General features: G+C 33.1%; 1 protein-coding gene across 11 annotated transcripts in view; it reads left to right on the plus strand.

Annotated features, from left to right (window-relative positions):
• The window catches only part of SLC26A8 (solute carrier family 26 member 8), a 210,295-nt gene that overhangs the window by 60,656 nt on the left and 136,553 nt on the right, over positions 1 to 13,086 (plus strand). For 10 of the 11 annotated variants that reach the window (XR_004233713.1, XM_031964989.1, XM_031964987.1 and 7 more), the window contains 4 exons: positions 72 to 185; positions 3,202 to 3,279; positions 7,060 to 7,155; positions 8,797 to 8,903. Coding sequence is in view for 10 of the 11 variants with exons in the window: in XM_031964989.1 (XP_031820849.1) it covers positions 72 to 185; positions 3,202 to 3,279; positions 7,060 to 7,155; positions 8,797 to 8,903 (395 nt within the window). In the remaining variant the exon portion in view is untranslated. The remainder of the gene's footprint in view (positions 1 to 71; positions 186 to 3,201; positions 3,280 to 7,059; positions 7,156 to 8,796; positions 8,904 to 13,086) is intronic. The other variant, XM_031964984.1, reaches the window with a different exon arrangement.

Raw genomic sequence — 13,086 nt, forward strand, 5'->3', positions numbered from 1 at the left:
CTTGTATAACCAAAACTAGTCAGAGTTTGGAGACAATGGATGGGACTAAAATATTTACAATTGTTTTACAGGAATTGGTAGCCATTGGCTTGTGCAATCTCGTCAGCTCATTTTTCAAATCTTTTGTGTTCACTTCTGCTATTGCCAGAACAGTTATCCAAGAAAAATCAGGTGGCAGGCAACAGGTAAGTAAGTAGCTTTAGGTTTTTTTATTGTTATTATTTTGTGACTCTTAGGCTCGTTAGCTTCAATGTAATATTGTAAATTTTACATTGGTTAGAAGTCTGGAGGAGGAAATGGTGTCGCTATAGTATGTAAAAGGCAGCTCAAGGGAAAAAAAATACTAGAAAACATGTAGAACCATAGGTTATATCTTGATACAATAAAAGTATCTACATAATAGAAAAAACTTCCAAGTAAAAGCAAGGGTCACTTTTCTTTTTTAAACACAATATTTAATATAGTGATTTCCTTTGTAATAATAATTTTGGGAGGGACAGCATAATCCTCAATTTTGGTATCACAAAGACCTTGTCTTAAGTCTTATAACTGACATACAGTAGCTTTGTGAATGTGAGCAAATTCTTTAACTCTCATTGCCCCAGGTAACTCTCCTCCAGCATGGAATGCATAATGTCACAACATAGCTTATATGAAATTAAGGTTTTTGTGATATCACATTTGTAATATGTGACATTATATAAATATGTATGTATATATATATACGTTTGTGTATATATAAAATGAGTATTTGATTATTTGCCTTTTCATTGGATGGGGAGATGACTGGGGGTGGGAGAGAATTTTTAACTTAAAACCAAAAAAAAGTTAAAAAATAATAATAAAAAGATAAGTTACAGAAGAGTTGGCAGTCAAAACTCAGTCAAGAGAGTATTCATACTGGCTGTTCCTTAGAGATCTGCTATCTGAACCATCAAAAAAAATAAATAAATACAACAATACATGTACATTCCTTTAATCTGGTTAGAATAGAATTTTCCCAGTAGTATACAAAACTGTTTATACTATTTAGACACATTTGTTGAAAATACATATTGGGGTCATTATTGAAGACATCAATCTGATAATGATGAGGTTTAGATTTGGGGTACCCAAATTAAATTAGGGTTTCTGGTGGTCAGAGAGTTAAATGAGGTCTACTGGTGGCTCAAGGTCCTCTGTAAAGGAATTTACAGACCCGAAAACCTAGATTGACAAAAGAGGATTATTATGGGGATTGGAAGTAAGGTTAAAGTCTAGTTAAGGAAATAGGTGAGGGTAAAGAGAAGAAGGCACTGGAAACAGTATTCCAATGGGCAGAGGCCCTGAGGTGCCAAGCCTAGATGGCATGTTTGGAACCTCTGCAAAGAGAGGGTTTTAGTTTGGCTCTTTTTATAATGAGAGATTTAGTTAAAGGGACTGGTGGGTAGTCTCACAAGTTGGCTCAGATCCCATGGGGGCTGGGACGAGCCCAGATCTCTTATTGGAATTCAAAGGGGTGCTTTTGATCAGGATTTGTGAATCAAAGGTCCTAGTTTCCTGAATTGATAATGCATCAGCCAGGAGGGGTTGGGAATCAGAAAGGAATAATCACAAATGTAGTTTCTTAAAGGGACCACAACCTGCTTCAATAATATGTCAGTATCCCACTTGGCTGGAAAAGACTTCATGGAACAATCAGAATTCCAAGCAGTTTTCAATTTATGAACATTTTGTACTCTAACTTTTTTTGCTTCTCCAAAAGAGTTTTCCTATAGAATTAATATTATAAAAGATGACTCCCAATCTGCCTCTCAAAAGGATTTTAAATTGTAACAGGCATTAAAAGATAATCTTAATAGTATTATCTCAATTATACTAAGCTATTACTTTTCACATAATTTTCTCTGGAAAAAATGAATTTTAGGAGATATTTTGGTACAGATTCTGGTCCTGTTTCATTTCTTAACATAAGGGCTTCTCAGGCAGGGAGCTAGGCAGGTAGTCTGTCTCATGGTACAAATGGGGCGGATAGATACTCTTGGGTATCAGCAACATAGAAAATCTGGGTGCATGAAAGAAGTTATCGCCATATTAAAAAAGAATAAGGTAATTATCAAGATCTTTCACTTCCCACTTGTTTTAAATTGAGAGAAAATTGATAAGATAGAAACACCAGAGGTAGACTTTTTTTCTCTGCACCTTAAAAAAAATACAGATCCTTTGTGAATCAAGGACTGCCTGCATATAAATAATAAGTGAAAAGAAAGAAGTTTGGTGGAATAGCAGACAATAATGACTTTTAGCAAATGAAATGACTTGTATGCAACTTTGGAGTTAAAGAAAAGATTTAGAATAAGACCTGAGGATGACAATTTAAGAGATTTGTTCCTACGTGATTTTTAAAAATATCTTTCATTCTTTTAACATACATTGATTAAATTATGGCATTTTTAGTATGTTATATCTATGTGTGTCATTGTATTATAAAATTATGTGTATATATATTTATTATAAGTATGATAAGGGCCCCTGAAGTCTATTAGAAGACTGGTTTTGGACTCACATGCTTCTTTTATCAGGATGCATTGTAGATGTTTTTGAAGACCAATTATAGAAATCACAGCCAAAGCAGGGAAATTAGAATAATTTCCAGTATTTATTATGGCCAGTAAGGAATTTATTTGGATCTTTTGAAAATAGGGAGTATTTAAATTAAGTTAAATTAAATCATTTTAATTAAATTAATTTTTATTAAATTAATAATAATAAATTAATATAATTTATAATATAAAATTATGTTACGTTTTAAATAAATTAATAATAAATTTAATTTAATAAATTTAATGTAATTTAAATTACATTAAATTAAAATAGGGAAACAAAATTGGGAAGGAATGTTGGCAGTCATTTAGCAGATTTAGAGGATAGCAAATGTCTGTGGGCATAAAGATACATGAGTTTGGAAAATATGATTTGTGAAGCTATATTCATTATTCATACCACAAATATTCTTCAAGTACCCATTCTGTATCTGGACTTTGTGCTGTGTGCCATGGATTATTGGTGAAATGAGTTCATACCTAGTCTGTGGTACATGCATAAATCTCTTAGGGAAAAGTATTGTAATTCATTAACCCTCCGGGAAAAGATCAAAATGAATGGGCTGAGGGCTGGGTACCTCCTGGTCATTTCTTTCTTCAATCTGCTCTTTCTGCTCAGTTTGCAGCTCTGGTAGGTGCCGGTATAACGTTGCTAGTGATGCTGAAGATGGGTCATTATTTCTATGCACTGCCTAATGTAAGTGAGAGGCAGCAGAATCAAACAAGTATTTAAACCAGTATGATAAACTCTCACAATTGCACCTGTACTGGACATTTCCCAAAAGGTAATGCTTTGTAACTTGTGCTTCTGTGGACACAGCATTTAGTCTCATTTGTCTTCTCTAATATTCCAATATGGCTTAATATTTTAAATAGAAGTTACAAATTATGAATCAGTCAGTCAAAAAACATGTATTGAACAATTACTGTGTGTCAGGCACGATACTAAGCACTGGGAATACAAATACAAACAAGAAACAGTTTCTGCCTCCCAAGAGCATACATTCAAATGGGAGGAAATAATATTCAAATGTCATCAGAATGTCTAGGAAACTTCATAGGATTGTGCCACAGAATGAAGAGCAGTTGGGACATCTTGTCAGGAAAAAGTTTTTTACTAGATACAGAGAGGAGAGCCAGAAAACTGAGTCTTTGTCCAGCCAAAATTATATAGCCTGTTTTATAGGGAACACAAATATACAATTTAAAAAACTATGAATTTAAAATAATTTAAGCATCAGAAATTTACATGTAGGTAAGAACTAACTGGGCAATTCCCTAAAATGATTATGATGTGAACTCTATTAGTACTAACAGGTTTAGATGTTATTCTTAATTTCATAAGCTTTAGCATTCCTCATGCTGCCATGTAGAGCTGTCTGATAATGGGCTATTAAATAGTTTCTCAGTATCTTTAAACTATTAAAAATTATTGAGAATCTGTCCAAAGAATCTTTGTTTATATTTATATATATTTGCCATGTTAGAAATAAAAACTAAATTTGAATTTGTAGACTCTCTGAAAGGGTTTCAGAAAATCCCATGATACTTTGAGAGCCAGTGGACTAGAGCACAAGACAAAGACAGGAAATGAAAATTGAATTCTAATTTTGTGTCCAACACTAATATTCTAAGATTCAAACACACAATTTCTCACATCTGTATGGGGCTTATCATCTTGGTTGACCTCCTAGTGAATTAATTGATAACCACAAAGCTATCTATTCCACATAATAACATTTGAGAATCACTGAATTTCACACTATGTAAAGATTTCAAGACTAATCAAGATTGACTTCTATATGGGGTATGAATTCCATTTAGACTATTACAAATAAATGGTCATCTAGCCTCCAATAATAAGGCATATAAAGCAAGCCATTCCATTTTGAGTGGCTCTATTTGTGAGGAAGTTTTCTCTTCCCGTTAATTCTGCCTATTGATTGTACACAAATCTTAATTCCTTTTCCATATGTCCTTCATTTATTCAAACTTAGTTATCATATCTGTCCTCCTTCTTCCTTGCTTTCTCCCCATCAAATCTTTTCTTCTTTAGGCTAAATCCTTCCCCTGACCAATCCCTACCCAGATCTTCCATATCCTACAAACTTAAAGTAGGTTTCTAACTCAAGTACAGGACTTGACATTTATCATTCTTTTGGGATCAAAATTCTTTCTGTTGGAATACAGGAGAGCTGTTTGGAATACATGGGAGCCACCTGACAGTGGCTGCTGGAGATCCAACCCAGACCTGCAGAATGGCTCTCCTCTTGTGAGAGGATGACACAAGGAGACCGAAAGGCAGTTGCTGTTCTCTGATCTCTCTGACTGAGAGGCCATTGCTTTGTCTGACCTCTCTCCTCTTCGCTCTGCCTCCAATTTATCTCATTCCCAGTCCACAATACCTGTGTCAGCAAAGGCTGCCTTGCAACTCCTTCAAATGTTAATGATTCACAGCTGTGGAAGCTCTCGGAGAATTGACTGGTCCCTTAACATCTTCCTACTAATGTATTCTCTATTCCTTTAAGAACTGTGTCATCTGTAAATTTGATAAGAATATTATCTAAGCTTTCACCTAATTAATCGATAAAAATTTGAATAGTTCTGGAAATCTCCTTTACAGATCAATCTACAAGTGACATTAATTCAACATTTTTAATTAACAAAACCATTTCACATCAACATAACTGTATTATTATCCAGGATTCATTATTCCATCTTTTCCAGAAGACTAACAGGAGAGATTTCTGCCAAATGTGTTGTTAAAATCCAAATATAATATGCCTCCCACATAATTTCCTGATCAATATGTCATAGTAGAAAGATCCCTGGCCATAGAATCAAAGGACTTTGATTTAAATCCTGCCTCTAATGCTTTTTTCCCCTCTGTGACCATGGGAAAGTCACTTTGCCCGACTCTGCCTCAGTTTCCTTATTCATAAAATAAGGAGGATGGAATAGATGGGCTTTGAGTCCCCTTTTAGTTCTAGTGCTTTGAAAGCTATATAAACCTTCTCAGGAAAGGAAATTGGTCTGTTATAACTTCACAGCATTAGAATTTCAGTTTTAAGTGATCTCAGAGGTTGAATAATTCAACTTATACCTATACAAAAATTTCTTGTTCTTAATGAACAATGATTTGGCTTTAATATATTCATTTCAGCACTTTTCTAAATGCTCACAAATGATCCATTCTAAAATTTTATTAGGGATTGATGATTATGATAATGCATATGCATAACTTATTATTATATGCATAGTTTAATAAGACATATGATATTATATTTATTATTATTATTATTAGTTCTAGAATTGTACCAGGGATTGACACAGGTTTACAGGTATCCATCTAAATTATCTACCCTTTTCCCCAGTATGAAAATTGGAACAATATTTGTCCACCTAGTCTTACAACACCTCTCCTACTTTTCATAATTTCAAAAGATTATCATGAGCAACTCAATGATTGTTGGTTTCTCTCAGTACCCTGGGTGTAGCCATAATACCCCTCGGCACCACTCAGTACCCAGAACATCTGGACTCAGTGATTTGAGCTCATTGAGAGCCCACTGTCTCACTTAAGTCTAGTTTCAATTTCTTGTTAACTATTTTCATTTTTTCTCGACATTATTTTTTCAAATCCTTTTTTTATTAAAGCTTTTTATTTTCAAAACATATGCATGGGTAATTTTTCAACACTGAAGGTCATTATTTTTCATAGAGAAAAACTGAAGCAAAATAAGAGATGAATGTTTCTACCATCTCTCTTTTATCTATTAGTATTTCCCTATATCATAAGCAGCAATCTTATCCCTTCCTTGATTTTTTCTTGCCCCTAATAGAGTTAAAGTAATAAAATTGACTTGTTTTCAGTCTAAGTGTACAGGAGAGATGAAACTGGAAAAAAACAAAAGAAATTTTAAGCTAACCTAGGGATATTATAAAGATTTTTAAAAATTTCTTAAAATAAATCCTTTGTTCTGCTCTTAAATATTGATGATATTTTTGTGATCATTTAATTATAATACAAGAGGAATTGAAATTACAGCTTTCTGTGAATGTAATTTGTCATTTCATCCAAGGAATTGTCTCTAAAAAATGTAGTTAAGCTAGAGCTGAGAAACACAAAGACTATCCAGGGGTCCTCAAACTACTGCCCGTGGGCCAGATGCGGCAGCTGAGGACGATTATCCCCCTCACCCAGTTTCTTTATGTAAAGGCCCACAAAACAAAGTTTTTGTTTTTACTATAGTCTGGCCCTCCAACAGTCTGAGGGACAGTGAACTGGCCTCTTATTTAAAAAGTTTGAGTACCCCACTCAGTGAAAGTATCCTTTAAAGTTTAGATCTTAATACTAACATGAATCTATCTCAGTAGCATTTTTTCATTCTCTTTTTATAAGTTTCTATATGGGTAATGTGGGGCTTCACCACTGAAGGAGAAACAAACTGAGTAGAATTTCTCTTCTTTCCAACAGGCTGTACTGGCTGGTATTGTTCTGAGCAACGTCTTGCCCTTCCTTTCAACTATCATGGACCTTCCTGAATTGTGGAAACAGAACCAGTATGATTTTGTAAGTGTCCAAGCATTGGTGTAGAAAGGTCAGTACAGATAAAAGGTTAAAAGGTATGTTAAACAATAAGAATAAGGAAAAGAGAGTAGACAAAAGACATAAATACTCATTTTAAAAAGGATTATAAAATAATATTAAATTATAAAAAATAATAGAATGGTGCAGTGGTGGGAGAAAAGGAAGAGGCAAAGCCTCAAAATTGATTTGTGTATTCTTGCTTGAGCTCTCACTACAATATGTAAAACTAAATATGAATTTAAAATTAAGGTAGCTATTTTCAAATCCAACACAAAGGGTGTAATACACACAACTTGAATGGATACTCAGACTTAATCAGTGTAACTATGTTCTGGGATAGATAAAACATGCTTCCCACAGAACCTGGGTTGTTGAAGTGAGGTCAGGAGTCACTTACAGGTCATTTGCTTGGTGCACTCTGCCCTCACTTCAACCCTCATTGGAATCCACGCTGCAGTTCCAGTAGTTACAGATGTTGGGTACAAGTCTAGGATATCCCCAACTATTGTGAGAAATAGCATTGAATTTAAAAATCAAAGGACCAGAGTTCAAATCCTAATTCTTACTATTGACCTATCCATATGACTTTGAGGAAGCCTTGTGATTTCTCTGGGCCTCAGTTTCTTTCTTTTAGCTAAGGATATTTAATTAGATTATTTTTTCCTGCTTTAAATCTTACAAGTCTATATGTGCTGTCTGCCTCACAAGGTGGACCTGGGGAAAGTGCCGTCCAGAATTTGAAGGGCTATGTAAATTGTCCGAAGAGAATATATACTTATTATATCTTAGAATTAGAAAGGTCTTTAAAGGACTCTAAATCCAACTCCCTCCATTTTTGTTAAGAACATTAAACCCAGAAGGGTCAAATAATTTGACCAAGTTCTCACAATAAGTTAATGGGAGAGCAGTGATTTTAGCCCAGATCTTCTGATAACAAATGAATGGTTCCTTGTTTCATACTGTGCTGCCTGAGTTATTTCCTTTTCATCAAGAAGGAATAGAAGAGGAAAGAAAGTGGAAGGAGAAAAGACAAAATAAGAGAAATCGAGTAAAACATAATCACACTCAGTATTTATATAAAGTTATCTTCTAGCACAAGACTAAGAATTATTTGCAAAAGCAATGACAAAATAGAAATTTCAAATTGTTTTGAACTGGACCTTCACTGTTGTTGGAAATTCCCTGGGTGAAAACTTCTTCTAAGGATACTAAGGAGCAGTTCCAGTATTTCACTTTATGGATGACCTGGAGGCACTGAGAGGCATGTCCTCAATCACATCATTATATGAGCCCATGTCTTCTAGACTTCAAGGACTCCTGGCCTTCATAGGAGACTTAGCATAGTGGAGAGATCAATAGATGAGTCAGGGGACCAGATTTTAGTCCTGGTTCTGTCACTTATGAGCCCTTTAACCTTAGGCTAGTAAATAAGTTTACCTCTGTGGCCTAAAGTAATATAAAGAAGCTATTCTCTTATTCTCTCTTTTTTCTTTCCACTTTCTTTTCTCTATGGACATCAAAGGTAGGTCCAGTTTCAGCTCTCCAAGTTTAAAAAGTAAGGTGGGAGGTGTTGTAAGTGATTATTTGTGTCATATTTTCCTCATGATCTTCCTTTTCTCCAAGGTGATTTGGATAGTGACATTTCTGTCAGTGATCTGCTTGGGACTGGACATTGGGCTGCTTATTTCAGTAGTATTCACCTTCTTCATCACCACTGTTCAGTCACACAGGTACTTTGTCTCAGTGAGCAAGAGGTTAGACAAGGTAGGCAGTTACTAAGGGCATAGCACACAACAGGACATAACAAGGGACACCTTCTAATAGTACTTTTAAAAAGAGTACATATGTTTAATGTCAGAGAAATCTGCTATCTATGACATATTTTTTTTTTTTATTTTGGGATATGTCAAGTCTTCTTTATTACTAGGAAGGCCTTGAAGCATCTATTGGAAAATGAAACTACTTCCAAGGTCCAGGACAATGAAAGAAACCAACTCTAAAAATTCATTTTGTCCTTTAAATGTTGACTAGTAACAATCTAACGACATAAACACTAAAGTAAATTATGTCTTCTTGAACTTTATTTTTAATATAGAACAAAAGCCTGCAGAGTTGAGTGTATTATCTAACAATTCTAGAGCATTGCCTTTGTTAAAAAAAAAAAAATCTGTACTTTTACCCTATAAATATACATTGACTATTGAGGGATGTAAACAAATCAAGAAGGCAAGCAAGCATCATTTAAAATTTTGAGTCTAATGTGTATTTAGTATCACTGAGTGTCACCATCACTGGAAGCAAAACAAATTGAGATATGTATTTATGAATGTCATATTATAAATAGCATTTCTATTCAAAGATGATTTCTATTGGTGCTAACAAATTTTAAATGAAGTATTTTCATGCATATTTGTCACTCTTAAAATCATTTATAAAAGCAAAGGAAAATAATATTGCCCCTTTTATGCAACTAAATAATCATACTGATCTTTAAATGCTGTGAAATATTATCCGCTTTTGAGTACTTAAAAAAAGACATTCAGATTGGTATAGAAATGATAGAAATGGTTAACTAGAGACTTGAATAATGTCACTTTTTTTAAAAAGTTCATTTGCAATACACAGAATTCAAAATGAATCAACACTGTGAAAGTAGTTCTAAAATTCAAAAATCTTTCCATAATTAAAAATAATGATAGTCAACAGATATTCCTTAAAAGGCAAAAATCTTAATATTCCATAATACTTAGATAATTTTTCATTATAAACAAATGTAATCAAATTAAAAATTAACTTTTAGAACATGTAAAGATACCAATTTCTTCAAAAACATTTGGTTCTGCTCATTTCACTTTGAATCAGTTCATGTAAGTCTTCCTAGGTTTATTTTATATATATATATATTTGCAAGTGATCATCCATTTTTCTTAAATTCTCAGCTCTCTCAGCATATAATTATATAGTTGATTCTTTTCATTTTTTCTGTCATTCCTTCTTGTCCTTGTATCATCATCTTCTAGTGTAGAACTTGAACTCATTAAGTTGAATGAAATCACTTTTTAAGTAGAAAATCACTGCATAAATGATGGCATATCTAGGACTATTATAGGACTACTACAAAGCAGAAGCCTATTTTGTATTATTATCTATTTCATATTTTTTTAACCCAAAAAAATTCCTCATCTGGTAGACAACATTCTGGGCCTGATTATCTTAACTCTGAACGGGGTTGTTTTCTCAGACAATAGTCATATTTGCCCTCAGGTCCTTTTGACTTGGTAGGACCTATTTGCACTTGTATCCTATTGGCTTAGCCTCTGAGAATCTTTCATTTCACAATGAGGCATTTAAATAGTTTTTGTAGTAGAAGACAATATTTTTAAAATTCAATTTTGTTTTTAGTTTTGAATTTTCTCCTCCTCCTCCTCCTCTTCCTCCCCCATCACCCCACAATGATAAGGCAAGAAAAATAACAAAATATGTTATAGATGGAAGGAAGGAAAGAAACAAAAAAGTAAAAAATATACTTTACTCCTTCATTAGCTTGATATTTGGAGATGGATAGCATATTTGATCATGAATCCTTACTATAAACACAATGCTAAAAAATCATGTATATAGAAGTCATCAGTACACACATTCAAATAATACAAATAAGAATTTTTAAAAATTGTTTTAATTTTTAAAAAACCTGATTATACATGGAAACAAACTTCTGTTGCTTAGGTTATCTAGGAAAAAAATCAAATGCTTACATTCATTTTATTTTTACTGCTTTACTGATATTCTTTTAAATGTACTTTTCATTTTTAATGACTCATCTCTCTCCCCCCACCCCAAACATCCCACTGGTACCCATCCCAATAGAACTCCACAAAGATATTAAGCAAAAAAATCAATACAATGTCCGTATATGAAAATAATCTGCCTTGTTACACAATTCTGATGATGCTTAGTTTTTACTTTTCTGAAGTTAAATTAATCATTGCGTTGCTGTTGTCTACAGGTGTAGTTATTATTGTGTATTGTGTATAACCTATTTTCCTGGCTTACTCTGCATCAGTTTATATTTTTCTTTACAAATTTCTCTGAATTTTTATTCATCATTTCTTATGGCAAAATAATATTCACTTTCACATAACACAATTTGCCATTCCCCAATTAATGGATGTGCACTTTTAATTTTGTATAATTAAGTAATCTATTTAACTTTTATGATCAACTCTTATCTCTTACTTAGCTAAGAATCCTCTTCCTAACTATATTATTTGACTTTTATATTTAGATCATATATTCATCTCTGTAACAGAAAAAAAAAAAACAGCCAAAAGAACATTAAAACAACCTGTTCACTGTCTACTTCTTATTTTTATAAAAGTTTTATGAGAATCATCTTAATATATTATATAGATTGAGGGCATATTCAGTGAAGGTATTAGTAGGGAATAGTCAGCATTCCACAGGTGACAACATTTTTATGAAGACATAATTGATGGAAAGTTAAAGAGAATGCAGAATCCCTCTATATGAGGTAGACCATACAAATTAACAAGAAAGTTGGGTTCAGAATTAAACAAAAGGACAGAAGACTGAATTGTTCTCAAGAATTGCAAAACTTCTTTAAAGTTGCTAAATTTCTCCAAATCACAAAAGTCTATCTTCTAAAGTCTGATCATATGGTGAGGATGAGAAATAATAAGTAGATAACCAAAGCATTCCACTGGTCCTTGCAATGTTAGTAGAAAGTCCCTTGGCATATTGAATGGCTATGTCCCTTGCATTCAGGTAACCAAAATTAGCACAGATTTATTTAGCTATCCAGACAGATTGAGAAAAGTGAAAATCATTACTTAAAAGAATTAAGAGTCCTAACGGAGTCTACTCTTCCTCTTAGGAAGGTGGGAAGGAAGAATAGAGGACATAGATGTTTTTCCTTTTTCCCTCACCCTTTAAAGGCAGCTTAGGTAAAGGTAGTAGATGAGAAAATAAGTAATAAATTAGGAGAACATGAGAGAAAGAGTGCGAGGGAGGTTGCTGAATCTTTTAAATCTCACTAAAAACCCACTTTGGTCCCTCAGACAAGTTCTGGTATATCTTGTAATGTCTGTTCCTGGTTTCTAAGGTTTTTCTCCCTTCTCACTATCATAAAAATGATTGACTTATTGTTTAGCAATTATTGACATTCTTTTTTAAAAAAATTAACAAATATCAACAAACCTAAATAACTATGTATGAAGAAAATCTTACATGAAACTGAATCTCTACATAGCTTTTTAAAGTATATTTTAATAATTTAACATAGTATTACCAATATTACTCTCCTTGTTTATGTGCCCTTCTGAACTTTACTTGTCCTGTGAATTTTAAATCATTCATTGATGCTCTTTCATTTCTTTTTGCACTATCACTTTACCCCTAAAACTCTTCCTCCTCTCCACCAAACTTGTTTCCTCTCTCCCATGACAAATAAGTAGAGTCAAGTAAAATATTCTCACGCACTAATTTGAATATATATGTCTCATACTATAATTATGTCTGCACCTACACTTAAGCCAAGAAGTAAGAAATATGATTAATTATCAAGTCTTCTGGAATCATGATTGGTTATTACATTGATCACAATTCTTATCTTTCAGAGATGTTTTCCTTTATACTACTGTAATCATGTAAAGTGTTCTTTTGCTTCTCTTTGATTTATTTTGCATAAATTCACACAAATTGTCCCAAACTTTTAGAATCTATTTCTTCTATCATTTCTTAGAGCATAATAATGTTACATTCATATACCATATTTTGTTTAGCCATTCTGCAATCAGTACTCAATTTGTTTCCAGTTCTTATAACAAAAAGAGATGCTATAATTATTTTTGTATATATGTAACTAATCTAATTCTTCCTTTTGATCTTTAGGAT

The sequence above is a fragment of the Sarcophilus harrisii genome, chromosome 4 (genome assembly GCF_902635505.1).
Source record: "Sarcophilus harrisii chromosome 4, mSarHar1.11, whole genome shotgun sequence".
Lineage (NCBI taxonomy): Eukaryota > Metazoa > Chordata > Mammalia > Dasyuromorphia > Dasyuridae > Sarcophilus > Sarcophilus harrisii.